The sequence below is a fragment of the Tympanuchus pallidicinctus genome, unplaced genomic scaffold, assembly GCF_026119805.1.
Source record: "Tympanuchus pallidicinctus isolate F22 unplaced genomic scaffold, pur_lepc_1.0 scaffold16, whole genome shotgun sequence".
Taxonomy (NCBI): domain Eukaryota; kingdom Metazoa; phylum Chordata; class Aves; order Galliformes; family Phasianidae; genus Tympanuchus; species Tympanuchus pallidicinctus.
Window position 1 is genome coordinate 34,438,066 of NW_026294679.1, and position 27,285 is coordinate 34,465,350.

Here is a 27,285-nt window from a genome sequence, read left to right on the forward strand (position 1 = left end):
TCTAAGGTCTCTTCCATGCTTTCTCTTCAACTGAATACCCCTGCTCTAGGCCCGTCTCCTTAGCAGAGGTGCTCCAGCCCTCTGTCCTTGTGGCTTGCTCTGGATCCACTCCAACAGTTCCATGTCTTTCTGATGCAGCTCTGGTGATGGCACAGGCCTGACATCCCATCTCATTGCATCCCACTTGTTCCATCCCTGCCTTCCATCTGCTGTTCCTCCCAGCCCAGCCCTGCAGCCAGGACTTTTCTCCATCTTGTCCGTCATCTGCCTTTCCTCCAGCCACACTTTCCTGCTGCCCTCAGTCCCTCCACCCCAGCACCTGCAGTGCCCGTTGTCACCAGATCTGTCAGCCTGGGGCAGCTCTCTCTGCAGGCTGAGGAGCAAGGTGAACTAACCAGCTGTTTTTAAACAGAATGAGGCATTTTAAAACTCCCAAAGAAATCTATAGAAATTGCTCCCTGCTCATATTTGCAAGGATTTTTCAAAGCCTCTTTTATCCTTTATTCCTCCTGGTGAGGAGGGAGGGAAAAGAAGCAATTACAAATCCTAAGCTTCTTGGATAAATGCCATACCAACAGCCTGTGATTCCATTTTTTTTCCTTTGTGGACCATTTACTGAATGTCACAGTTTAAAGAGACCATAGGCACAGGAAGCTGTGAGCTCTGTGGTTTACTCAGAACATAAGGAAAAGGGTACATGTGCCTCTGGTAGAACTTTCCTCCCAGGAGAACAGGGCTAAACAGGAAAGAAGGCATAAGGGGATACACCCTCTCTAGCCAATTGACTTGGAGATATTTGGGGAAAATCTCAAAGACTCATACCATCTGCCTGGCTCCACCTACATCTCCGGGCAGCAGCTGATGAGACACAGAAACTCAACAGCAGAGAGGCAGAAAAATTTATTTCCAGTTTGATTTCAGGGGAAATCAGAGAGGAGAGCTTTTGTGTCTAACGGAGAATAAATACAAGCGAGGCTCTTCTCTCAATTTCTGCCAAAGAGATGTGGTACACAGACACAAAGGGACTGTGGCAAAGTACCTCCCGACGCATCTAGATATTCTGAACTGCACCACTGCTCTTTTCTCCTTTTCACCTTCCCGTTATGGAGCAGATCCTTGCACGCAATGGCAAACATTCTTGCTTGGACACAGGGGCTTCAATCGCAATTGCTGGTGTCTTTTTGTCTTGCGCAAATCTACTGTGCTGACATTCACACTTTCTTACGTGAGTCTTTAAATCCTCGGGTGGCACCCTGTCCAAAGCAGATTGTGGACGGGATCCTGGAAGAGAGACGCCAGTTAACATGCATTTGTGAGATCTTTGCCCTCTGTTATCAGCAGAAGTCCTGCTGTGACCAGTCAACTAGCAACAACAGTCATGCTTTAAAAGACAAAGCTGACTTAGCCCAGGAATGCAAGGCAACGGTGTTGGAGGTAAAAGAGTAATCTTTTGGGGAACTTGATACCAAAACAAAATTGACTAATCTCTCCAAGATACAAGCTGCAAGTGCGAAGGTCTGGCCGCACACCAATTTGCCAGGACAAGCTCTCTGCATCGGCCCATTTCCAACACACACCCTACTCATTGCTTAGCACCCCACCACCTACAGCAGCACTGGGATATTTTACATCCTCCATGGTTTCAGGCTCCCAGAGTCTAAATCACCGATGCCAATTCAAAATATAGGTGAAACGCTGGTTGTCTTCCACTGACGGGGCACATTTATGTGACGGATGCCTCTCATCTCTCTTCACAATGGGAAAAACGTAACATGCTGCTGGGAAGTTACAGTGTTATTTTTGCAAAAGTGTATGATTGCAGAGAAGAAGCAAGAAAAGTGTGGCCTTTCAGCAACCAGGAGGGTCACATCAAATTCAAGACAGCATTTCTTAATGGCATATAACCTGTTACTCGTGAAAAAGCAGTCAAGTTTAACACGTCACCTTGGCACTGCCTGGTATCACTGTAACCCCATGGACAAATAGAGGGGTCAGGTTTCTGTTGGATGGACCACGCTGGCATCTCAGGTGTGACAAACTCAAAGTACAAGCATCCCTTTGCCAACTGGGAGAGTTCAAGAAAAAACACAATGTGTTTAGAGGCCATTAAAGTGATCAATAAATGACAATGATTCAGGTGCTGTTTCAGCAACTTTTTGATCACATACTACCTCACGCAGGTTTTATGGTACATGATGAAGAGGACTTCGTAAGTGAAGCCAGCATCAGGCAATTTGTTTTTAACTTTTTGCAAAAAAATCAGAAAGCACAGCAATGCTGACCTGACTTTGCAAAATATGATTCAGAATAAGGCATTGACCTGCTTTGCTTGTGTCTTGTTCTGTGACCCCATAGGAACACAGGAAGCTGCAGTCAGTTTCCTGGGAAAGTCAGCTAGGATGGCAAAATATTACAAAGCAGGAAACACATGTTTGTGTTTGGGGGCTTGGACTCCAACAGCTTATCTTCAGACCACTATCACTCTGCAGTACCCTGGGAACATAGCAGGGGCTGGCAGAGCAACAGCAACAGGGTGCTGACAAAGCTTTGCAGTAAATGCTCACTCTTTTTTTCTTCATGCTTTTTTCTATTTGAAAGTGCTTTTCAAAAATAAATAGAAATAACACCTCTTCTGTACCCAGCACAAAACACCCAGAGTGGTATTGCACTATGCAATTAAGACAATATGGTCCCAGCCCCAGAAACTGTTGCCTGTGCAGGTATTTGGCTCAGACCTGGATTTATAGAGACGCTTCTCTGGTTCTGAAGTGCTGGCTGTAGGCTGAGGGACCTCCATGCTCTCACTGGGCACTACTTCCATGTGGTCTGCCTGGAGCTGCTCTGAGGTCTCCACACTGACATCCATCAGCATGCTCCCATCATATTCTGTAGGACAGCTCACGTGCTTGGCACCACTGCAGAAACAAAATGTGACATCCTTTCTCAGCAGCTGACATGCGAGCATGGAGCAAAAGAAATGAAAGGGATTTTAAAGAAGGCACATCAGGCCTGGCAGAATTACCGCATGAAAGAGGCACCGAGATTTGGCTGCACAAAACACCTGCTGCAGGGCAAAATCTGATGGAGAGATAAGCAAAAGTATTCAGCACACAGCTTAGTTCCTACATGTCACTCTTCAACTCATAAAGCTTAATGCATGAATGGGCTCCCAAACGAGGCTGGAGCACCTCCAGTCCAGCCCTCTGCTGTGGAGAGGTGATGGTACAAGCAGGTTAGTACAAGCAAGCTCTGGGACTCCCAGTCCCTCTGGTTACCTGTGGTAGGGCTGTACCACTTCACTGGGCAAGGAATTTTCTCATCATCCCATCCTCAATGTCACTGAAGACTGTTAAACATCAGTGCCTGTATTCTATGTTCTGGTTATATCAGTATTCTATATCAAGACATTTCAGCAAGTCTCAGGTGAGTTCTGACTTTCTAAGAGGAAGACACACTGAGATGTTACTACAGTTCCCAAGAGCTTCCACATGCTCCCCAATTCCGGGTAATGGGGGGTGAAGGGGCTTCTGGGTGCCAGCAGTGCAGCAAGAAGCACAGTCATTGCCTTCTTCTCATTTCCATTTGAGTTATTAATTGTATTAATAACTCAATAATATTTCTCATTATCTTACATTCTTTTACCATTTGTAGTAAATTTGTTCTCTCTCCTTATCTTAATTGGGTTGTTTTTTCTTTCTTTCTCCCCAGAAGAGGAGAAAGGGCCCCCTTGCCCTGTTCTCCTTGAAATGATGACTTTATAGCAAAAGCAGTGCTTGGAAACAGCAGAACGGGAGAGATATGAACTGCTGGAGTGTGACCACAGGAGGGCCACACAAATGATCCAAAGGATGGAACACCTCCCCTATCAGGACAAACTGAGAGCTGGGGTGGTTCAGCCTGGAGAAGAGAAGGCACTGGAGAGACCTGAGAGTGGCCCGTCAGTATCTAAAGGAGGCTGTAAGAAAGAAGGAGGTACACTTTTTAGCAGGCTCTGTGTGATAGGACAATGGGACAGTGTTGTAATGGGACAATGGTTTCAAAATAAATAGGGGAGACTTAGATCACATAGAAGGAAAAAGTTTTTTTTACAATAAAGGTGCAGAAGCACTGTTACAAGTTGCCTGGTAAGGTAGTGGTATCCCATCACTGGAGACATTCAAGGCCATGCTGGATGAGGCTCTAAGCACCTGATGGAGCTGTGGGTGTCCCTGTTCACTGCAGAGGAGTTGGACCAGATGGCGCTTAAAGGTACCTTCCTATTCAGATGATTCTATGACACAATTCTGTGCATGAGTGGCCAGAAGAGAAAGCTATCTGACAGGTTTACAAAGCCTCCTTATGCTCTATTCACACTTTTTGGGAGTAGGAATATTGCAAAGACTTGGAAAGAAAGCAGGACAAACACACACTGCCAGAGAAAAGTGCTGGACTTGAAAGAGTACAGAGGGAGAGAATGAAGACACACTAGGAGAAGGCAAAACATTGTCACATGAAGTCCCACATGTATATCTATTCCCACAAGAAGCAGAAAACTTCACTACTGGGCTCTTTAGATAGCAGCTTGTGTGCTTTAGAAAGGAGTGGGACAGCAGAGATGCACAATGTCACTTCTGCATGGAAAAAGCAGCTGTGCTGCTGCCGTTGTGCAGTTACCTCTTCACTTTCTTTGGTCTGTCAAATCGGAAGTCAGCAGGGTATAAGTGAACAGTGACCAAGTGATCCTTCCTGTCTTTGCTGCTCTTGAACTTCTCTGCACAGCCTTCTACCAAGCACTTGTACTGAAAGAAAGGAAAGAAGACACCCCCTGGGAAGGGTGAACGGCCGGTCTGTGCGGCAGCAGGGCCCTGGCCGTGCCCTCACCATATTCTGCTTCTCAGCCATGATCTGGAAGAGTGAGTCGTGCCACTCAGAGATGTGGATGTCCAGAAGGTGCCCCGAGGGAAAGGACCTCCTGCAGAAGGAGCAGGCGCTCCGGTGCAGTGTGTTGTAGTGGTGCTCGTAGCCCTCCAGCGTGTCGAACACCTGAGAGCAGCCGGAGATGTGGCAGCAAAATTCAGACACCCTGTAAGGGAAGGACAGCACGTTACGGCATCCTCGGCGTGTAAGTGATCATACGTTCAAGCATTACTAGAGGGCTCTGCCCCAAAGGCGGTGGGCACGGCACAGAAGCTGCCGGCGCTCAGGGAGCGCCTGGACACAGCTCCGACGAAGGTATGAGTCGCTATGAGTATCAGGGGCGGCCCACCGGCCCCAGCAGCGCTGGGGGCCGAGCTCTCCCTCCACGCGGCTCACCTGGGCCTCTCCGCCTCCTCGGCGCGGCCCGTGAGGGCCTCCCGCAGGTACAGGTGCCTCTGCACGTCGCCATCCTGCAGCGGGGGGACACGGAAGCCGTGGGGCAGCCGCGGGGCAGCCCTGCCGCCGCGCCGCCCGCCTCGCCTCGCCTCGCCTCACCTCAAACAGCGGGTGCCGCGGGCCCAGGCGCAGGGGGCGCGGGGAGAAAGCGAAGGGCGGCCGCGGCAGGGCCCGGGCGGTCGGCGGGACGGGGGGGAGCGGCGGGTGACCCCGCAAACGGCGGCGGAGGACGGACAACGGCATGGGCCGGGCTGGGCCGCGCAAGCGCCCGCAGCGCTTCCGAGCGGCCGCGGCGGAGACTTCCGGGCGGGTAGGAGGGATGGGAGAGGGCCGGGGCCGGCGCGAAGCTGCGGGAGGCTGGGGGAGGGAGAGCGGAGTGGGCGCCCGGCCCCGTTCTCTGTGTCGGCTTTGGACCCGCAGCGCTGCTGCAGGGAGCCGCTCGGAACGGGCCCGGCGTTGCGTCTGTAGCGCGTGGTTCTGATACGTACGGCAGGCCGCGGCGGGCACTCAGTGCGAGCCCTTCGGCTTCTGCCTTCCAGCCTGCGGGACTCGCTGCTGGGAGAGGGCGGGCGTCCTTACAACCCTCCCGGCAGCTTCTGCGGGGCTTCAGCCCCTCTCCCCTTGAGTCAGCGCCGCCCTCGGAGACCTCTCCGCTAACATGGTGCCTGGAAGGCAGCCCTGCTGCTTTCCACCCTTAGAACTATTCTGCAGCAGGGCAGAAGCAAGCAGGACGAGGGACTTTCCTTGCAGCTCCCCTTACACAAGTTTCTTTGTTCCTGTCCAATGTCTCAGCACACCCTGCGGGCTTACAACGCAGCTGGGAAGCATTATTCTTAAACCAAAACGCTAACTTGACTCTCTGCCTTTCTTCTCCGTGTCCTGTGCAGCGGCAGTTTGGTTTTCACTCACAGCATGAATGAGTTCCGCATCCACCACGATGTCAACGAGCTGCTCAGCCTGCTGCGTGTGCATGGTGGTGAGGGGGCTGAGGTGTACATTGACCTGTTGCAGAAGAACCGCACGCCCTATGTCACCACCTCTGTGTCTGCACACAGCGCTAAGGTGGGTAGAGGGGTGGCGTTGCAGGGAGCTGTGCCTGGGGCCTTGCCGCAGGTGTTGAGCTTCCTTTGCCAGAGCTGGTACAAGCACTGTACCTGTGATGTGTGTTCATTCGAGGGGAAGTGTTAAAAGTAGCTTATTTTGTGCCTGGCGTGGTTGGTTCAATTTTTAATTAGAGGAGTTATCTACTGGAGAAGTAAATCAAATGAAAAATAGTAGCTGTGTGATTAAATGTGATTATATTCGCTCTCAGTAAGTTTGCAGATGACACCAAGTTGGGAGGAAGTGTCGATCTGCTTGAGGGTAGAAAGATGTACGGAGGGATCTGGACTGGCTGGATCACTGGGCTGAGGCCTGCTCTATGAGCTTTAGGCCAGGTACTGGGGCCTGGGCAGAGTGGCTGGTAAGCTGAGTGGAGGTAAATGATCTGGGGATGTTAGTTGACAGTCAGCTGAACATTGAACCAGCAGTGTGGCTAAGTGACAAAGAAGGCCAGTGGCATCCTGAAACAGTGGTGTCAGAAACAGTCTGGTCAGCTGGATCAGGGAGGTAATCGTAAAAAAAAAACCCTCAATGCTGTGTTCAGTTTTGGACCCCTCACTACAAGAAAGACATTGAGGCCCTGGAGTGTATCCAGAGGAGGGCAACAGAGCTGTGAGTGGTCTGGAGGACAAGTCTTATGGGAGCAGCTGAGGGAAATGGAATTGTTTAGCCTCAAGAAGAGGTGGCTCAGGGGAGACGTTATTGCTCTACAGCTCCCTGAAAGGAAGTTCTGGGAAAGGTGGATGTTGGCTTCTGCTCCCAGATAATAGCAAAAGGATGAGGTAATGGCTTTAAGTTGTGCCGGGGAAGTTCAGATTGGATATAAAGATAAACTTCTTCTCAGAATGAGTGCTAAGTTATTGGAACTGTCTGCCCAGGGAGGTAGTAGAGTCACCGTCCCTGAAGGTGTTCAAGGAATGTGGGGATGTGGCACTGAGGGACATGGTTTAGTGGGCATTAATGGTGGCAATGGGTTAACGATTGGATTAGATGATCTTAGGTGCTTTTTTCCAACCTTTATAATTTTTTGAATAGTATCTGGCTTTTTTTTTTTTTCTTTGAACATCATCGAATATGTCTGGGATTTAAAGCCTGGTACCCTCATGACCAGATGTGTTTCTGTGGCCATAATACTGCTTTTCATTGCTGCCTTCCAAATCAGTCCATCTTAATTATCAGTGTGAGGCCAATGCTGCATTGTTCAGTCAAAGCCTGAACCCTGAAGTACTCTGCTGGCGGCAGCAGCCTGCATCTTTTCTGCCTCCTTGTGCAATACTTTGCTCTGGAATTTTGGAATAATAATGTACCTTAAACATTAAATATTCATGTGGTCTTTTACAGGTAAAAATAGCAGAGTTTTCTAGAACTCCTGAAGATTTTTTAAAGAAATATGATGAGCTGAAGTCTAAAAATACCAGACATCTAGATTCTTTGGTGTACCTACTGTCAAAGCTCACAGAAGACAAAGAGGTTTGTTTCTATGTTAGAACTGAGCATGTTATAACTACTTGGCAGTAGCATCAACACAGTGATTTTAAATATGCACACTATCTGATGATAATATTCATTGGAATGCATTGAAGTCAACAGAAGACATCCAGATCTAGCATTTATTTAATTTTTTAAGTACTGTTGAGAATTACACCACTGTTGATTTAGACCACTGTAAGGCATGAGACTGGAACAGAAATACCTGTAGTCTGAGCAGCTCACCTCTCTTATGGGCAGACGTGTTTGCTGCAGTGTGTGCTGACCAGCGTTCACAAAATCTCTTTTGTTTTATGTATATACAGACACTCCAGTATTTGCAACAAAATGCCAAAGAAAGAGCGGAACTCACAGCAAACGTGGCAGCTGGTGGCAGCACAAATTTCTCCATTCCCTCATCTACGTCCAAGATCTCTCTGCAGGAACTTGAGGAGTTGCGCAAGCAGCTTGGCTCTGTCACAGCCAACTCCAGCGCACAGCAGGTACTGCTGCTTCCCTCACCTTACATGTAAGATTTTTCCCTGCCGTTCGTATGTAGCTGTGCTCTTAACTTTTGCTGTGTAGGGAAATTGCAAGTATTCCTATCCATGCAGATAATCTGAATTTGCTCTCAAAATGGCGTTTGTCAAATTATATTAAATAATTGTGCTGTTCTTCATAAAAGCGGCCTTTTCTATTGAAGTCAGGTAAGGTGAGTTGAGTTTAGGCACAGCAGTTCTCACTGGGGCGTAGTGATGTGATTTCATTTTCCTGTTTCAAAGCACCTCCTTAACCCACGCAGATGTTTCGTTTCCTGCCTGCAGCAGTGCTTGCTCAGCAACCTTTATGGGTCATTCTGTCCTTGCTGAAAACTCTGTTCTCCAGGATGTGTGAGTGCAGTGCCTTGTAAAATTGTTCCCCAAGCAGACAACCATTTTGTCTACTTAGCTATTGGAATTAGTGTTCTTGAAATAAGTGCTGCAAAGGTATTGTTAGTCAGTGATGGAGCTACACTGATCCTCCTATATTGTGCATATCAGGCTTTTTGCCTGTCTCATCCAAATCCTTCATGGAAGATCTGAGTCAAGCAGTTGATTTAGATCCTGAAAGGGAGATTAATTTCCAGTAGGAGAAGAGATCTTTTAAAAAGGATTTATGTATGATTTGCTCAAAGAGGAGAGAAGAGGAAGTGGTGTTTTCTGGGATGTTCAAATACAAGTTGATTGCCATGCATACTTTTCCTTTGAGGCACAGTTCTGCTTGCAGCCAAAGGAAGTGGCAGCACAAGCCAGCAAGGTGCAAAGCTTATGTGCACTTGTTTCCTTCCCACATTCCTCTCACCTCTGAGACCTTCAATGAGAAGAAAATAAAATGACTGTGTGCAGATCCCATTTCACATACGTGTGGAGCTTAAGAAATGGCTTTCATAAGCACGTCCCCCATGTTTTTGCACTTGTGGCAGTTTTTGTACATCACATAGAGCTCTCAAGCTGAATATTAGTCTTTCACCATCTTTATTTTACTGACAGAGATCCTGTGCCAGGAATGGAAACTCTTATGGTCTTGTAAAAGCTCACTTCCTTTGCAATCAGAGCAAGATCGCTGTCATTTTCCACCAATGTATTGTCTGGATGGCATTTCATGTGCACCTACTTCTTGGGCAGTGTGCAGAAACTGATTTCAGAGGTGGTCATTGGCCTGTTCGCAAGTTCTCCTTGGATGAGATGTGGCTACTTTCTCCTTCTGGAACTAATTTGATGTTAAAAAAATGATGATTAAAACCTACACTGTTCTACTGAAATATCAATTATTCCACTTTCTGTTTTCAAAATTATTGGCTTATAGTCAATTTCTGCTTAAAATTGAAAAATTTTTGTACTTCCAAACATCTCTCTTTCTTCATTCTTTTCTCTCTTTTTTTTTTTTTTTCTTTTTTTTTTTCCTTCTCATCAGCCTCTTGAGCTTACACGAAAAATGCTCCGAGATAAGCAAAATAAGAAGAATTCAGGTCAGCCTGTTCCAGTGTTTCCATCCTGGGTGTACGAGAGGCCTGCGCTTATTGGGGATTTCTTAATTGGCACTGCTCTAAGCACTGACGTAACGGTACCTATAGGTATGTGATACGTAGTGAAAATTATGTTTTGTACTTGTTCAGAAGAGCCGTTCAGATTCTGTCATAATTAGGATGAAAGCAAAACTTGCCTCCTTGAAATCTGTGGAATGAACAGGGTTCAAAAAAAAACCAACAATACCCAACCAGATGTGTTTTCTTCAAAGTGTTTCTCCTGTGCGAGCTTCCAACTCCACCATTAATCCATAAGATTTAATCTGCTTTGAGTTTCCCAGTCCTTCTTCCACACAATATACTGCAGGAGCATCCCATCTGCGTTCTCAGCTGAAAAATCTGCAGTTGCACCTTTCAGGGAGCATTCATCAATCCATGCAGCTCATTCTCCTCTCCAGTAAGGCTGTGACAACCTCCCTGATTTGCTCGTAGTCAGAGCAATAGAGAACTGATCTCACTCTTTTGTATTATAGCTTTAGACAGAGCTGTGTATAGTTTGTAATTTGTAAATTAGATTAAAGAAAGGCAACAGTTGTGCTAGAGGTTCATGCTCTATTTCGCAAGAAGGTAGACACACCTGCAGGAATCCAGTAGCTTCTTCCTGGCATGGATTTGTGCCTTGTCTTAGGGGCACAGAAAAGTAGAGATCACAAGTAGTTTCATTCTTGTGTGTTTCCCTGTTGTCAAATGGTTTGTGTAGCTGTATGGGAATTTTCAGCATGTCTTATGCTTACATATACAGTCCATGGTTTTTTTTTTTTCCAGACTTTTGAACCACACGACAGAGATTCTCAGTGACATCAAATGTTTTGGTTTTTTTTTTTTCCTCCTTAGGGATTAACAAATTCTGTAGTGCCCAGAAATCACTGGTAAGATCAGACACCTCTCAAAACTGTTTAATGCTGCACCAGCACATACAGTCCTACAGTGGAGAGGGATTGTTAGCTGGTTTTGTGAGATAAGGCTAGTTGTGGTGAACACTGTAGCCATCCTGGTCCCCAGTCTTTTGATGTACTTCATTATATTTCAGTTTGAGTCCTTTGCACTTCTTTGTATCTGATTTCCAGTTCACTTCACCAATCAGACCCTATAGCTTGCAGTTCACTTGTAGCTTTGGCTGTGCTAGCGTTTTGTTTTGTGTATTTGAGTTTTATTCTTTGTATTTGAGTACTTCAGTGGAGGGGAGGTAGGAGAATTGTTGGCAAGGCTGGAACTCAGGTCCAGTGTAATTGAGCCCATTTGGATGGAAGAGTGAACAGTGCAAGTTCTCTTGTCCATGGTTGATGGATGCTTATTTCTGTCCACTTGATTTGCTTTGGGTTTAAATAATGAGCAAAGGCTTCTATTTTCCTGGACAGCAAGGTTTAAGATTGTGGAGTTGACTGTAACTCAGTTTTATTTCTCTGTATCTTGGTTCAGGTTTGTATGATCTTCCTTTGTTCTCTCTGAATGGTAGTATGTCATCCTTCTACGCTTCAGGTGCTAGAGCATGAATGGAAGATCTGGACGTACTGCAGCATGTTCTGATTATGTTCTTTTCTGCTGTCTCTTTGAAAACAGGTACTCTGCCATTAGCATCCCAAGAATCCATGATTGTGGAGGACCTGCTGTATGTTTTGATTGGTGTGGATGGAAGATACATCACAGCACAGCCTATTGTTGGCAGGCAGAACCGAGCATTTTTAGTCGATCCAAATTTGGATTTGTCCATCAAAGAGCTGGTGACCAGGATTCTTCCTGTAGCAGCAAGTTACTCTGCTGTCACCAGGTACAGAGCTGTTGTTTCCTCCCAGAGGAGGATATTTTCCTTCAAGCATCAAGCTGCAGAATGTGGAATCTGTCATTTTGCATATGATGACTTTCAAGCTAAATTTAAACCTGTAGGGGTATAAAATAAAGAGAGAGAATTTATTTAAAATGGCTTTGGCTATATATGTTTTAGCTGGCATTCTCCTACGTGGCGCCACTTCGCATTTTCCTTCACCTTGCCTTTGCTTTGTCCAACATCTGACTTGCCACAGGCAAAGTTTAAATGTGTCTAATTACTGTGGCTTGTCTTTTCCACTTTGCTATGATTTTTTCCCTCCTTTCTGCTTTTTGCTCTCTTCTGGGCATCCAGGACTAAGACAATCCTTGTGTGTGCTGCTGACCAGGAGAGCCCACAGCTTCCTAGTTTCTGGTGGCTATCTAAGTAATTGTTGAAAGGTCTTAGTGTAAGGTACACCTCACTGACAGCAGAAGTTTGTAATATGGATGCTGCATTTGATTTGATCAGCAGAAGATCAGCAAAGAGGGAGAAGCACTTTCAGGAAGTGATTTGTCCAGTCTTTTTTGCCTGACTGATTCCAGGTGATATGGCTTGCATTCAGAAGCCTCTGTACACTAAATAAGATACACGGAGCCAGCTAAGACTGATCAGGTGAATCACTAGCCTGAAGCTAGTAGCAAGCTTTCCTCAGTGTTTGGTTCCATGGTATTGTGTCCTTTTGAGACCTTCTCCTGTCCTCTTGTCCTAATCATAAGGTTGTGTGCAAAGCCAATTGCCTTGAAAATACTGGCACTCACTTTTTTTTATAGTGGATTTGCAAGTAATTCTAGATCCCCTTCAATTTAGAAGGAAATGTTTTCCTACAGCTTTCTAAACTAAGAAGTGTGGTGGTGAGAAGTAGACAGGGGCCAGAGAGCAAATGCTAAACCTAAAACTTAGCTGAAAACCAATATGTTTTCCAATGCAGTATCATCTCTTGTGCTTCTAGTGTGTTCTGAAGTTGATTCCTGAAAATGTTGGAAATTCCCTTGTCTAGACGAGATTCTATTTTGCATTTTACAGGTTTATAGAGGAGAAGTGTTCCTTTGAGTATGGACAGGTAAATCATGCGCTGGCTGCTGCTATGCGGACTCTGATCAAGGAATACATGATACTAATTACCCAGCTGGAACATCTTCAGAGACAGGGACTTCTCTCGCTGCAGAAACTCTGGTTTTATATCCAGCCCACAATGAGGACCCTAGAGATTCTTTCTTCACTTGGTAAATTTAAAAAATACAGTCATTATGTTTAGACAGGTGTATGAAAACTAGACAAATAAACAATACAGACAGGGTATGTGTCATTTCAATTTTGTTATATTAAATAAGAGGGACTAAGAGGAGGACTGTACTTGTCAGACCTCTGCCATTTTTGAGAGCAGTAGGTTCTCTGAATCATGCCTGTTGTTACTATATCTCAGAATAAAAGTGCTGTGTGAAGAGGCACAGTATAACCCATTTGAGAACATACATGGCATGCTCATCCCCCACGAGTGCCTCCTGTCACATAACTGCTCATACAGAAGTGGAGTGGTTTGCAGTCTTTTCATTAATACCATTTTAACAGCTTCATTTTCTCGCTCCCTTCTATTGTTTCCTCAGTAGTTTTGCTTAAATTAAACTCTTTGACATGAGGTTACTCTTGCATTTCTCTCTACTCAGCCCAGAAAATTTATCTGGACACAAATATCTGTTCTATATAGAATCTGGAAATGGATGATCCATCTTGGTATTCATTTTTCCTGAAATATTCACATTTTTGGAACACTACAGTTAGCCATCTGTTTGAAGATTTACTTCAGTCTCAAGCTCATGACACTACTGTATTCCTCTTCCTCTGTCCCTTATATCCTTTTTGCAATGCAAAGGGTGAATTTTATTATGAATCTACCTAAGTCCAGGTGTTTCAAGCAGTGTACATGATTAGTTCAGGGTTACAGTGGAGAATAGATGTGATTTTGAGATCAGAGATTTCTTAAGCAAGTCATTGAGATATGGGATTTTTTCATTAGCATCTTGAGAGAAAAATCTCCATGTATGATGTAGAAGCTATGAGATACCTTATGTCTACCTGAGTCCAGATCTCACAGAATGTCCCGGGTTGGAAGGGACCTCAAGGATCACGAATCTCCAACTCCTGTTCCACACGCAGGGCCACCAACCTCCCCATTTAATACCAGACCAAGCTGCCTATGGCCCTATCCAACCTGGCCTTGAACCAGGGATGGACGGGGCATCCACAACCTCTCTGGGCAGCTGTTCCAGCACCTCACCACTCTCTCTGTAAAGAATTTCCTCCTGACATCCAGCCTAAATCTTCCCCTCCTTCGACTTAAAACCATTTCCCCTTGTCCTGCTGTTATCTACCCTTTCAAAGAGTTGATTCCCCTCCTGTTTGTAGGCTCCCTTTAGGTACTGAAAGACTGCAGTGAGGTCACCCTGCAGCCTTCTTTTTTCCAGGCTGAACAAGCCCAGCTCCCTCAGCCTATATTCATAGGGGAAGTGCTGCAGCCCCCTGATCATTTTTGTAGCTCTCCTCTGGACCCTCTCCGACAGCTCCACATATTTCCTGTACTGGGGCCTCACACCCAACTTCAGATGGGGACTCATGAGGGCAGAGTAGAGAGTGATAATCACCTCCCTGTCCCTGCTACCCACCCCTCTTCTGATGGAATCCAGGATACCATTTGCTTTCCGAGCTGCAAGAGCACACTGCTGGCTCATGTTAAATTTTTCATCCATGAGGACCCCCAGGTTCTTCTCTGCAGGGCTGCTCTCAAGGACTGCTCCTTCCAGTCTGTAAATATACCTGGGATTCCTCTAGCCCAAGTGCAAAAACTTGCACTTTGCTGTCTTCTTATCTCTTTGATCTGTGCATATAAATGAAGAATCTTGTGTGTCTTACATCTATATTTTTTATTTCAGCTACTTCTGTGGATAAGGGTGAGTGTATGGGAGGGTCAACCCTGAGCTTACTCCACGATAAGACTTTCAACTACACAGGAGACAGCCAGGCCCAGGAGCTGTGTCTGTATCTAACCAAGGCAGCCAGTGTGCCCTATTTTGAAATTCTGGAAAAGTGGATATATCGAGGCATCATTAATGACCCATACAGGTAAAGAACAGTTACAGAATAAAAACAAAATGAAAAAGTTAAGAAATACCCTTCCTCTCGTGTCCCTCTTCTCACATCTACATCCTCTCCAGGACAGTCGTGAGCTCTGTTCTTATAGGATGCTATTCTCACAGCTCACTGAATCTATGTTAATGTAGTGCACTATCATGATGATGATTCAAGCTAACAATACTCTTTGAAAAATTTCTTGGCATTGGTTGAATTATTTAAAGCATTTTCTGTGTTTATGCAACATTCTTGTTGTCTGCATTTTCAGAATGCGAAGAGGGAAGAAAATAAAGTTAAAATAGCTTAAAATAATGCCTTTCTGATGGTGAGAAAGCGAAGGCCAGCTTCCTCACCTGTGCTCTGACAGCCAAATAACATTTAGACTTAATTCCTGAGCCCTATAGAATTATGTTTCTGTTGTAATTGATTGTGGATTAGCACAAACACAGCACAAAATGCTACTTGTCTTAGTACAAACTAATTTCAGTTCTTGATTGAAATGTATCTTCATGAGACCTTACTTCTGATATATCATATTCCCACTGACCATACTAACAGGTCAAAAGAGTAATCCCCATTGTACCACTTCCTGCTTCTAAACATCTGCTTTAACTGTCCAGTGAATTCATGGTGGAGGAACATGAATTGCAGAAAGAGAAGATTCAGGAGGACTATAACGACAAGTATTGGGATCAAAGATACACTGTTGTTCAGCAGCAGATTCCCTCCTTCTTGCAGAAAATGGCTGACAAAATACTAAGCACGGGTAGGTAAAGATAGATTTATTTTTTAAGAGGAGTCTGAGATGATTGTTGCCATTGTTTTTGTAAAGATAAATTAAAGGATTGTCCAGCTACAACTTCTCAAAGAAACAGAAAGATTAAAAGCAACTCCAAATCATGAAAATGTGGGAAGGAGTCAGCAGTTAAAGGAGCTTCTGTCTTTCTGCTCTGGTATAAGGGTACAATTTTATAGCAGCTAGATAGGTGGAGCTAGATGTCTGTGGTGTCTTTATTTGGGCACTTAAAGGCTGTGTGCTGCCTGATGGTTATGCTTGCTTCCTGCTGCAAGTACAAACTTCTCAAAAGCTATTTATGAAGTGCAACAACAGATTTTCTTGGCTATCTGTAAAGGTGTTTTACCACCACTGGGGGCAGAAAACATTTCTAAATCATTTCTTAAACATAATATTAGTAGCCTAGTTTAAATTCCATATCTTCTTTTGAAAGGCATCTAAATCTTTTCCAGTTTCAGGTTGATCTCAATATAAAATTTCACAATATACCTTCTATTCCATTCTGTAACAGTGATATGGAGGCTTCTCTCATGGCAACACATACAGTTGGTGCAAACGTGGATCACTGTTTTCTTTTCAGGGAAATATTTGAATGTTGTGCGAGAATGTGGACGGGATGTTACCTGCCCTGTGGCTAAAGAGGTCATCTATACTTTAAAAGAGCGAGCGTATGTGGAACAAATAGAAAAAGCATATAACTATGCTAGCAAAGTTCTCCTGGATTTCCTAATGGAGGAGAAAGAGCTTGTGGCTCACCTAAGGTTTGATTTATTTTCTTAAGTACGTCTTAAATAGGTTGGTTCTGATTGCAAATGTCAAGTTTTAAAGTTAGCATTTTTTTCCTGGGATATTCTCTCTGTTTCTGTTAGAAATGTTGACCTGAAAAAAAAAGAAAAAGAGAAAGAGAAAGAAAAGGAAAAGATAGATTTGTTTTCTCTTGAAATAAAATAAAAAAGAAATGTAAAATCGTAGAAATGTTGGATGGGAGGGACCTTTAGGAGTCTCTTGTCCAACTTGCGACTGGAAGGCTACCACCAAAACTACGTCTTGCCAAAACTGGCCACTAGGCTTAATCTGACTTTATCTGACTCAGTCTTGAAATTACCTGCAACTACAGTGGTTTAAGGCTATGCTAGTACAATTTTTGCTCCAAAAAGTGGCAGTGATTATGTATATTCTCTGGCAAGATGCAAACTTCATCTTCCAGCTTTCCTGAGAGCTATTTCCAATCCTATTGCAGTTGACTCTCCCTGAGGCCTGGTGAAAATTGTAGTTGGTGCATCATACTATAGCAGAAGTCAACACAAGCACACGAACTGCTTCAGAAGTCAGTGCAGACACTTGGACAAGAGAGTCCATGATTTTGCTCTGAGATGGCAGCTGCCTCTCAGATGGATCTGGACTCTGGAGGTTGGGTTGTTGTCCAGGATAGCAGTGTAATCCATTGCCTAGCAGTGCAGTGCATACTTTTATTCTCAGGGTACATTTTTACAGCAGCAGAACAGCTGCACAACAGTGTTCTGATTGAGGTGACCGGAAGTAGGACAGCACATGTTAAAAAAAAAATATCCAAATAGGTTGTTTTTGTCTGTTAAAAAGCAAGTTAAAAAACATGTTTTTTTGGAAACATAATCAGTGATCTTCATTTTCTTGAGCAGATCTATAAAACATTATTTCCTGATGGATCAAGGGGACTTTTTTGTTCACTTCATGGATCTCACAGAAGAGGAACTTAAGAAGCCTGTGGATGACATCATAACTACTAGGCTAGAAGCATTGCTTGAGTTGGCCTTGCGAATGAGCACAGCCAACACAGATCCTTTCAAGGATGATTTAAAGGTAAAAAAGTGTAAGCGGAAGGCTTGCCATGTATTGAGGAAATCTCCATGTTTCTCTATGAGAAACTGTGGAAAATGCAGTGGAAGAAAGAAGAATTGGTGGCTATATTTCTGTAGGCCTTCTCGGGTGAAGTATGTTTATTTCATTGACATTAGCAATAGGAAGCTCTGATCATGCAGCAAGGTGCTGCATTTTCTTGTTGATGTCTGAGCACAGAGAAAGTGCTTTTGAGTGGCATCAGGGTGAGGTGAAAGGAGTAATATATCTCTCAGCCGCATTCTCAAGCTTGGATGTCCATTTTGGAGTGCAAGAAAATCATTGATTATAAGTTCTCACTACTAATGATTGTTGCAGCTCAGTTGAAAGCCTTTACAAATGTGAACCAGCATACAAACTGTGCTTGGGGAGATTGAGATGACTTGGTAAGCAGCACAGCAACACTGTCTGCTGCAGCACTGTCCAGATGGTGCCATTCCTCATCACTCCCTGGCTGATCCAGTGACTTGAGAGTCACTCTGATAATTTGCCACTTAACTGTTGTTACCTGGAAGTTGTGAGTACCCCGTGGCTTCATTGTTTCCCTGCTTTTCTTTATAGATTGACTTGATGCCCCATGATCTCATTACGCAGCTCTTGAGAGTATTGGCCATAGAAACAAAGCAGGAAAAGGCCATTATTGGTGCAGATCCCACAGAGCTTACTCTCAGTGGTCTGGAAGCATTTTCCTTTGACTACATTGTTAAGTGGCCTCTATCCCTAATTATAAACAGGTAAGGTATCTATACACTAAAAAAAAAAAAAAAAAAAAAAAAGGCAGAAGCTTTTGTACAGGTTTACAACACATTTCCAAACAGCAAAATGCTGCAAAGTTTGTCTTTAAAGTGACACTAAAAGTTGTTGATAAGTAGAGAATGCTTTGGGGTTATTGACTCGCACTTGCTCGTCTGGTAGTCTAGGGCTTCTCTCTTCAGTACAGTGCTACCAGTCCATGCCTAAGATATGCATGGAAAGTTGATTTTAAATGATGGAAAGATGTAGATCAAAGGATACTTTATGAGCCTGGTCTCTGTTTTTTCTTGTAACCAGTCCCCCAGCTTCTGTTTGTCCATGGCTTTTTGAAGGATCTTTCTGAGAAGATTTTTTATTTGAAAGTGAACTCTCATTTAAGAATTTCTATGTTTGCAATCAAACATTTCTCGATGTGAAGTGCAAAAAAGCTTTCTGGTAGCCCTGTTTGCAAACTTGAAGGATACTACTGGCTGCTGCTAGAATACTGCAGCAGGCCATTTTGCATTAAATTGAGGTAGAATAAACAGAGTTCTTTGTTTTTCTGTGGTGATTTGTTTCTCCACAGAAACAGGGCAATGACAGGCTGTGAGCCAGGGAAATGAGGCAAACAGTGGAAGGTGCTAAATGCCAGCAGTATCCTCTCACTTCTGTGAAATTATCAGTTGACACAGTGGAACTTCCTTAATGACACAGTGTCTCTGAAATTATGTCTCTTTCCTTCAAATTGGATATATTAACTTTGATTGTAACTATGGAAGTGAAAATGCTAAGTGGTACAGCTTCATGAACTGTATTGGCTGGAGCTCTGTGGACTCCTACGCTGAAGTGTCTGAGCACAGACCTGCACCCAGTCCCCGAGGCTATAAATAAGCATCCCATCTGTTTCTGACAGCGTGTTGCAGGCAGGGTGATGCTGCCTGTAGCTTGGTTGCAGTTTTTCTTAATCTTTTTGGAGAATCCTGGTGAAAATTTTGGCAGTCGTTGCAGCCTTGCTGCAGCAGTGACGTAACTGGAAGCTTTCAGACCCAGCTTGTATGTGAGTGATCTTTCTGCAGGTTGATCTCATCAGAGAAGAAGGCTCATGAAGTACCTGGTGGCAGGAAGTGTGAAGGAGGGACACTTCAGGAGGAATTCTTTGAGATGATTACAAATGCTTTTTTTTCATCTGTTAGAATTGTTTCACTGAAGATCTGTGTGCCTAAAGGTGTAAGGAGCATATTGTGTTAAGTCTCTTTGCCTCAAAGTAGCCTCAGCCTTCACAGCTTTCTGTCAATCTGAAGAAAGCTTAATCTGAATAGTTTTCTCCTTTCTTTCCAGGAAAGCACTGACAAGATACCAGATGCTTTTCAGACACATGTTCTATTGCAAACATGTGGAAAGGCAGTTGTGCAACGTTTGGATCAGCAATAAGACAGCCAAGCAGTTCTCCCTACATTCAGCTAAATGGTATGGCTTCCTTTTCTGCTGAGGCTTTGGGTTTCCTTCTTCCTAGTTAGATGCATTGTGACATGATTTGGATTATTTTGACATGGAACAGATCGTTGTAAAGTTCTGACTGGCAGAGGGAGGTCAAACATAACATTTTAGGACGCAGTAGGAAGTGTCTGCTCAATAATCCTCGGGCTGCTTGACTTGTTCCTCTTTGGTGGCACAAAGTTTGGAAAAGGAATCGTAGGAACACAGTGTCCTGAGTTGGAAGGGACTCACAAGGATCTTTCAGTCCAATTCCTGGCTTCACACAGGACTACTCAAAATCCAGTTCCTATGTCTGAGAATGCTCCTTGAGCACTGGCAGCTCGGGGCTGTGACCTCTGCCCTGAAGAGCCTGTTCCATGCCTGCCACCCTCAGTCTCAGATGATCTCACTGGAGCACAAGGCAGGCCTGTGGCACTGCAAGGAAACACCTTCTGTCTTGTCAGTGGCACTCAGTTTTCTCACACCCTCAGCTACCTCGGCACTGACCTCAGCCAATGTGAGCTCTTGCTCTCTTGACACTTCAGAAGGATGTGTGGAGGAGACTTGGGGGGATCTGCAGTGCAAGCCCCTGCTCACAGCATGACTGTCACCAGTGGACAGGGTACCCATAGCTGAAATGTGAGGGGAGAGAGTCCCCATTGCTCAGTTTCTCCCAGTTTGTTGAAGGCTGTTCTTATTTTTATGTCACAACCTGAGACCTTGAAAGGAGCTCTGTATAATTCTGCCATTCTAATTTTGAAGTGAAATGGCATTGAATACCCTAGATAGGAGGTTATTTGTTTAAATCCAGGGATTCCTGATCATACTGATGGATAGGATGTTCTCAAGTATTCATTTAACAAGTGAGTTAGATGTGCTAGAATGTGCTAGAAAGAAACATGAAGCATTCTGCATGTTATATTTCACACTGCTAGCAAACACGTCTCACTAGTTAAAGTGATAAAATGGATTTAATACTGTCCATTTATGGTTGGACGTGATCAGATTACAAATTAACTGTTTAGTGCACAGCAGGTTCAAAGCTCTGAATCTCACAGTTGAGGGGAAAGTCGTTTCCATACATGGAAGTTAATTAGAGATGTTCTGCAATAACTTGGTAATCACTCTCAGACTGCAGCAGGGAATTTGCCTGGACAGAAATAGTTAGCTCTGCTTTGCTTGGCTGTGCAAGTTGGTTTTCTGTGGCATTTGCTAGCTCAGAGTTGTTATGGGCGTGATTTCTCCCCTAGGTTTGCTGGTGCTTTCACATTGCGGCAGCGAATGCTGAATTTTGTGCAGAATATCCAGTATTACATGATGTTTGAAGTGATGGAGCCAACATGGCACATTCTCGAGAAGAATTTGAAATTGGTGAGTGTGTGTGCTTGAGACTAGTTAGAACAGCCATCTTATGTTATCAAATTTAATGTAAGCAGAAGATGCCTTGTTTTAGTTACTGTTAAATGTTTTATTGGAGGAACTGTTCTTATCACACTACAAACAGTGCTGCTGTTCTGCATCACCTTTCTGCTTTGTTAGTGATGTATCCCTTTCCTCTACCGAACCCTCCTGTCTGTGCCCAACTTCCATGCTCTCTTCATCCTGTTACGGAAGGGCAGCATTCTGCTGAACATTACCAAGAATAAAAAAGTGTGGATAAGGAAGAAGGATGTAGGTGCAAAGATCACAAGCAGGACCAGACATCTTCCTCTGATTCCTTGGCTGACTAGCAGCTCTCTTAAAAGCCGCGTCTGTGCTTTCTCTTCCTTGGAACTGCCAAAGATTAGGCCTTTGAGGCAGGAAGAGGCCTTTCACTTTATTTTTCATAGTAAGGACTATTTGTTGTAAAAAGTGGTTTTCCTCTTCAGATAGTTATTCTTCTGGTCCATTTCCACTAGGCTGGAGAACTTTTTCATCCCTGTGATGTCTGGGAGAGGCTAAGCTCATTTCCTGCTGGTTTTTATGCCTGACAAGGTGGCATCTGGGCAAAATACGCCTGACCTCTCCTTTCACAGACATGCAGTGTTCTGGGCTGAGAGATTTTCTAAGTGTGTAACGCAGTGTTCCTGGTTCATTGATCAAAATAAAGTCTGTGACTTTATAACTCTTTGCCCTAGCACAAACTCCAGGTAGGAGTTTTTATCTCCTGAGGGGCATGTGAGATGCCTTTATCACCTCAGAGAGAAGCATATTCCCAGTGAGCATCCTACCTCCCTGTTTAAAGCCAAGAATGAGAAGACCTCAGAAGAACAGAAGCTGACATTCCAGAACAGGCTGTTAAAGAAGCCCTCAGATGCCTTCTGAAATGTGATGTAATCAATTCAGATTAGAAGGTTCCAGACAACAGAGAAAAAAATCTGTTACTGGAAGACAAAGGATTTGGTAAACACATCTCTCCTTTCCCTTTTTACCTGACTGCAGTAGTGGTCCGGACTTTTGAGTTACTGTTAGGCAGGTGAAATTCATCAGGCAAGTAAAGGATGATGCTTGATTACTGGTAGATCAAGTGAAAGCTACAGCAAAGCTGCAAATACATGTTGTCTGTCTTGCCATCAGCCTGGCCTAGCCTGCAGCTTTGTTGTTTGCCTGGAACACATGCCAGAGCATTGGCTGGAATTGCCTGGCTGTGGCTGGTTTCAGGCATACAGCCTCTTTGGACGTGAGTATGTGAGAGGAAAGCATTAAAAAGCAAAAAAAGTTGGCATCCTAGGTTGCTTTGGCACTGTTAACTAAAACAAGAGCAGAGACATAGGCTGCTCTGTGTTACATAGCAAATGGCTCCACTGAGTTCTGTACAGTGCGGTACAGGATCAAATTTAGGCTTTGATCCTGACAGGAGTTGAGCAGATACATTGGCAGTGCTGGTCTAAAGCTTTGGTGTCCTGGTTTGGTTTTTCATTAATGTACTGTCCTCCAACAGGCTTCTAATATTGATGATGTTCTGAGCCACCACACAAGCTTTTTGGACAACTGCCTGAAGGACTGCATGCTCACCAACCCTGAGCTGCTGAAGATCTTCTCCAAACTGATGTCTGTGTGTGTCATGTTCACAAACTGCATGCAGGTATGTACAGTCTCCCCCATTTTATCATGCCAGCTGCTCTGTGCGCAAGGCAGCCATGATGATCTCTTAACATGATTGCTCTCTTGCTCTCAGTATAGTCAGAAGAGCTTCTTTTCCCACCCACAACAGGCTTTATGAGCTCAAACTTTCCTCCACATGATTTCTGTGGCTGTTCCCTCCACAAAATTCTATGCGCTCTTCTTTTCCAGTGTTGGAACAGTTTCCTGTGTGCCTCTCTTCATCCATTCTTGCAGCAGAATTTGAGATGAAAACTGGAGAGCTGGCTAGGTTTTTGTTCGTGCAGAAGCCAGCTGAGGACCAGCCATGAAGGCTGATCTCCTTAGGCAAATCTAGTCAGTGTATCGGGAACCCATTTAAAAACAAAAGAAAACCAGACAGTTAGCTTTAGTGGGGATTAACTAGCTGCAGGCCTAGGAGGGGTGCATCAACCTCATGCATTGCTGTTGTGAAGGAGATGGGTTTTAACCATTTCCCCAACCCTCTGCCCTTTACAGAGGTTCACCCAGAGCATGAAGTTGGATAGCGAGATGGACCGGCTCAGCCTAGAACATGGCACAATGCTGGGCCCACCTACAGAGGAAGAGCGTGCTGAAGAGACTGCAAAGAAGAAGCTGACTAACAAGGTGGGGCACTGGGTGCATTGATGGGCTCTGTAAATGTTGCCTGGAGCTGCAGCTTGATTGGAGTGGCTGTCCTGCCTCCTACAGGTGGACCTTTCTGGTTTCCAGCACACCTCTGGCCCCAAAAGCAGAATCTTTGTAGAATGTGGGGATATTTCTGAGGACGCTGTGGAGCACTGATAGCACTCTCAAGTCTGCTTTGAGGACCTTGTCTCCCACAGCAGTTGCTGCAATTGTTCTTCAGTTCTTAGCTGTATTTCCAGCTGTGTGCATGAAGGTGGATGAGCCAGTAAGCTTGGAGTCCAACAGCCCTTCCCTTCTGTATATGAGATATTTGCCTTGTCTGTGTTTCTATATTTTTCCCTGTTTAGACGCACACTTACTAAGCCACTTGTTATGCTCTGCTGTTAGTAGAAAATAACCAACAGCATATATTTGAGGATTATTCTACTGAGGTCTACTTTGGTGTCCTCCCAGACGGGCAAGGCAAGGTTTTTAACCACTGAGGATCTTGCAGCTGTTTTGAAAATGTTATTGCAGTGCCTGAGTTACCATTAAGTTTTATGGCAGTATTTATGACCAGGTTTTGAAAAAGGGATGGTACTGTTGCATCTCCTTGACAAACACAAGTCCTTTGTCTTGATAGCTTTTAGCAGAGCATGCTGATAACCTCCATCTGACATCTGGCTTTGAAGCAACCATCAACAAGTTTGATACTAATTTCTCAACGCATCTGCTGGATCTGTTGGACCGGCTAAGTGTTTACAGCACCAATGACTGTGAGCACAGCATGCTTAACATCATCTACAGGTGAGCCAGGGGTTTTCTCTCAGTAGCTCAGATTCAGCCCAGAAGCAGTGATTGCTGTTTTATAGCTGTGTGTGTCTGCCTCATCAGAGGAAAGACTGAAATTGCAAGAAATGTCACTTTGTGTTTCAGGCCATACTTTGAAAAATAGTCTTTTGAATTTTGTGAATTTTTTTTTGTTCTAATCCATGTGTTAGTTCACACTGCTTTATGAAGTGTTTCAGCAGGAGATCGGGCTTTTGGATGTCATTGCAGGGAGTGCTGGGCATGGCCAACATAGTGCTGATGGCCAGGTTGCCTGCTCTTTTCATAGAAGAGCATTGTGACCCACAGTCTTCAAGTCTCAGCAGGAACATGTGGAGATCCTTCTGTTGGTGGCATCACCCAGCTCAGCTCAGGCTGGAGCTGGTTTTCACCTTTCTTAGAAATGCAGAACAGTATCAAGTCCCTGACAATCCTTTCTGTCAAGACACAGAAGTCCTGCAGCCTTCCATCACACTTTATCACACGCTGTGCCAGAGATTACACCAATGCCTTTTCTGCCAATAGCTCAGGTGTCAGGTGTCCTCCCACTATTCCTAACTTAGCAGAGGTTCACCTCTTTTGTCATTGACTCTCCACCCTTCTGTGAACTGTTTATGGTTCCATAGGATGGTGGAAGCTCTCTCTTGTGGTGCTGCACCATGGAGACTGGTGTTGCATCCCATTTGATGCCATGTCCCTGGTGCTGTGGCTGGGAGTTGATCCATGCAGAAGCTGTGCAGGCAGTGCTCCCAAGTGCTTCAGACTTGTTCTTCACAAGTTCTTCCTGCTTCTGATGAATAGAGAAGGATGGTGATCCAGCAGGATGTAAGAAAACAGAATGCTTCCTTTGTCTGGTTGCACTAAGGACGGTGACCTAAAACTGTATCAGGCTGCTTTCAGAGCGGGGTCTGAGGCCTCTGCCCCCAGGCACTTCCACATCCCACTTCTGTAGAAGGGCTAAAAAGGAAGTACTGTGTCTTAATGCTGCCATCACTGTCATGTCTCCCAGTCAGGACTGCATAGGACCATGCAAATCTTCACTGAGGGTTTTGGCACAGATGCACTTTGAGTTACAAAAGCAGGTGTCCCCATTTCCTCATCTAAAATACTGTATGTTAGCAGGACACACAGCAGAATGTGTCCTTCCATTTCCAGGGGCTGCTCAATAGCATTTTAAGAAGCGGAAGCACCACGGCGAATGGCCAGCTCTCATTCAGTCTGCACAAATTATCAGATCCAGTTGTGGACGCTGTAGCAACAGGAACCCGGGGACCAGAATGAAAACGATTGCATCTAAAATAACATACTTGAGATAGAGAGAGAATAGATTGTGGGATATGCTGATCCTCTCTTATGAACTGTAACCACAGATCTTCAGCATGCTGAGGGTGCTCGGGTGTCTTGGCTTCTTCAGCAGTGCTGACAGAGAGTTGGTGGCTGCAGAAAGTGCCCACAATCACTGCCCAGTTGGGAAAGGGTGCAGCATCAGAGCAGAGGGAACTGTCAGGTGGATGACTTTGAATCCAAATGCCCTAAAATCTTCACTCATTAAGTGCTGCTAGTGCTATCCTTCTTCCACAAATTTGGAAGCAACAGGAAGGCTGAGCATGGAGGAGGATCACTGGGACGTACAGAGTGATGCAAAAAAGAGTGAATGTGTGCTCCAGCCACAGAATGAGAATACTGAGTGGGATTTGGGAAGGACTGCACCTATCCTTAGGAGTTACCGAAGATAATTTAATCCTAAAAACAGAGTTGGAAAGGATGTAAATGAGTCCTGCCTGTGTAAGCCCATAAGTTGGAATCAAAATTCAGTAAATAATCCTGCCTTAGTGTCATGTGTCCTTTGCATAACATTTAAAGGACAAAAGGGATGTAAGCTGCTCAGGCAGGAGAAAGCAGCTGATAAATTCCATCTGTCGAAGTTGTTTTCCCCAGTCATGAAAAACATCAAGGAACAATTTGCTGCCATTTCTGTAAGATTGTTAAGCAACATGAAACTCAAATGTTATGCCCATTCCATAAGTATTGGAACAACTTATTTGATAAACGAGGAGAGTAATTTCTGTGTGATGTGCAGACTGCTGGCCCCTGCTGTTTGGTGCTGCTAGGGTGCACGTTTCTCATAGGATCACAGAATGGTTCAAGTTGGAAGGGACCTCAAAAATCAGATAGTTCCACTCCTCCTGCTGTGGGAAGGGTAGCCAAGCATTGGATCAGACTGCACAGGGCCCCATCCAGCTTGGCCTTAAAGCCACTGGGGATGGGGCAATCTCAGCTTCTCTGGGTAGCCTGTGCCAGGGCCTCACTGCCCTCTGGGTGAAGAATTTGTTCCTAATCTAAATCTCCCCCTCTTTCAGTTTAAATCAATTTCCCCTTGTCCTGTCACTGCCTGCCTGCTTGTAAGTTCCTCTCAAGCACTGGAAGAACTATTCTCAGTTGCATGACTTTGCGCTGCGGAGATGTGCCTGGGGAAGGCCGCAGCGGAGTGGGGGCAGGTGGTTCTGTGCGGTTCTGTGCCACTGAGGCACTACCTGGTTTACAAAGGAGATAGGCTGATGCTATGGGTGGTGCCTTGTGCTGCAGCAGCGTGTTAACTGCTTGGGGCTGCAGGGCGAGCAGGTTGACTCCTTCCTGTGTTTTGTCCTACAGGTTGGACTTCAATGGGTTCTACACGGAACGCCTGGAGCACATGTCTGCGGAGCGGAGCCAAAGGGCAGCCCCACCACCCCCCCGTGCTGCCGTGCCAACCCCATGAAAGAGATAGAGGAGCAGTGGAACCTCTGAAATAAGTGTGATGGATCTGCGCTTCTGAGAGGCTTTTGCGAAGTCTTGTTTTTTTTTCTTTTTTTTTTTTTTTTGACTAGATTGTAAAATGATGTCTTTATGTGTTGTAAAATAAAAGTTAAAGAAAAAAATAAAAATCAGAGTCCTGTTGGCACATGGCACGTG

At 44.8% G+C, this 27,285-nt stretch overlaps 2 protein-coding genes across 3 annotated transcripts; one reads left to right on the forward strand and one right to left on the reverse strand.

Annotated features, from left to right (window-relative positions):
• Nucleotides 1-882: 882 nt before the first annotated feature.
• On the reverse strand, nt 883-5,595 carry ZNF511 (zinc finger protein 511). Of its 2 annotated transcripts, XM_052676747.1 has the most exons (7): nt 5,452-5,595; nt 5,293-5,366; nt 4,861-5,062; nt 4,654-4,778; nt 2,736-2,915; nt 1,945-2,065; nt 883-1,281 (listed from the first exon to the last, which is right to left on the reverse strand). In XM_052676747.1, the coding sequence occupies exons 1-7, from the start codon at nt 5,593-5,595 to the stop codon at nt 1,234-1,236; spliced, it is 894 nt and encodes a 297-aa protein (XP_052532707.1). In that variant the 3' UTR covers nt 883-1,233. The 2 variants fall into 2 exon arrangements, with proteins under 2 accessions (XP_052532707.1, XP_052532708.1); XM_052676748.1 differs by lacking the exon at nt 1,945-2,065.
• TUBGCP2 (tubulin gamma complex associated protein 2) lies at nt 5,557-27,241 on the forward strand. The gene is made up of 18 exons (XM_052676739.1): nt 5,557-5,662; nt 6,240-6,414; nt 7,795-7,923; nt 8,247-8,423; nt 9,874-10,033; nt 11,546-11,753; nt 12,816-13,015; nt 14,720-14,909; nt 15,539-15,684; nt 16,295-16,475; nt 17,373-17,553; nt 18,151-18,323; nt 19,660-19,788; nt 21,048-21,168; nt 22,718-22,861; nt 23,377-23,505; nt 24,149-24,312; nt 26,986-27,241. Exons 2-18 carry the CDS (start codon nt 6,265-6,267, stop codon nt 27,089-27,091), a joined length of 2,688 nt encoding a protein of 895 aa, XP_052532699.1. The 5' UTR covers nt 5,557-5,662; nt 6,240-6,264; the 3' UTR covers nt 27,092-27,241.
• Nucleotides 27,242-27,285: the final 44 nt, after the last annotated feature.

What these genes read in the sequence shown, in the direction of transcription:
- TUBGCP2 (XM_052676739.1), top strand. Translation starts at nt 6,265, where the DNA reads ATGAATGAGTTCCGCATCCACCACGATGTCAACGAGCTGCTCAGCCTG. An exon ending in AGAAGAAGCTGACTAACAAG is followed by an intron (nt 23,506 to 24,148) that starts GTGGGGCACTGG and finishes TTGTCTTGATAG; the next exon opens with CTTTTAGCAGAGCATGCTGA. An exon ending in ATGCTTAACATCATCTACAG is followed by an intron (nt 24,313 to 26,985) that starts GTGAGCCAGGGG and finishes TTTGTCCTACAG; the next exon opens with GTTGGACTTCAATGGGTTCT.
- ZNF511 (XM_052676747.1), bottom strand. Translation starts at nt 5,595, where the DNA reads ATGCCGTTGTCCGTCCTCCGCCGCCGTTTGCGGGGTCACCCGCCGCTC. An exon ending in CGCGGCACCCGCTGTTTGAG is followed by an intron (nt 5,367 to 5,451) that starts GTGAGGCGAGGC and finishes CCCCCGCTGCAG; the next exon opens with GATGGCGACGTGCAGAGGCA. An exon ending in GAGGAGGCGGAGAGGCCCAG is followed by an intron (nt 5,063 to 5,292) that starts GTGAGCCGCGTG and finishes CTTCCCTTACAG; the next exon opens with GGTGTCTGAATTTTGCTGCC.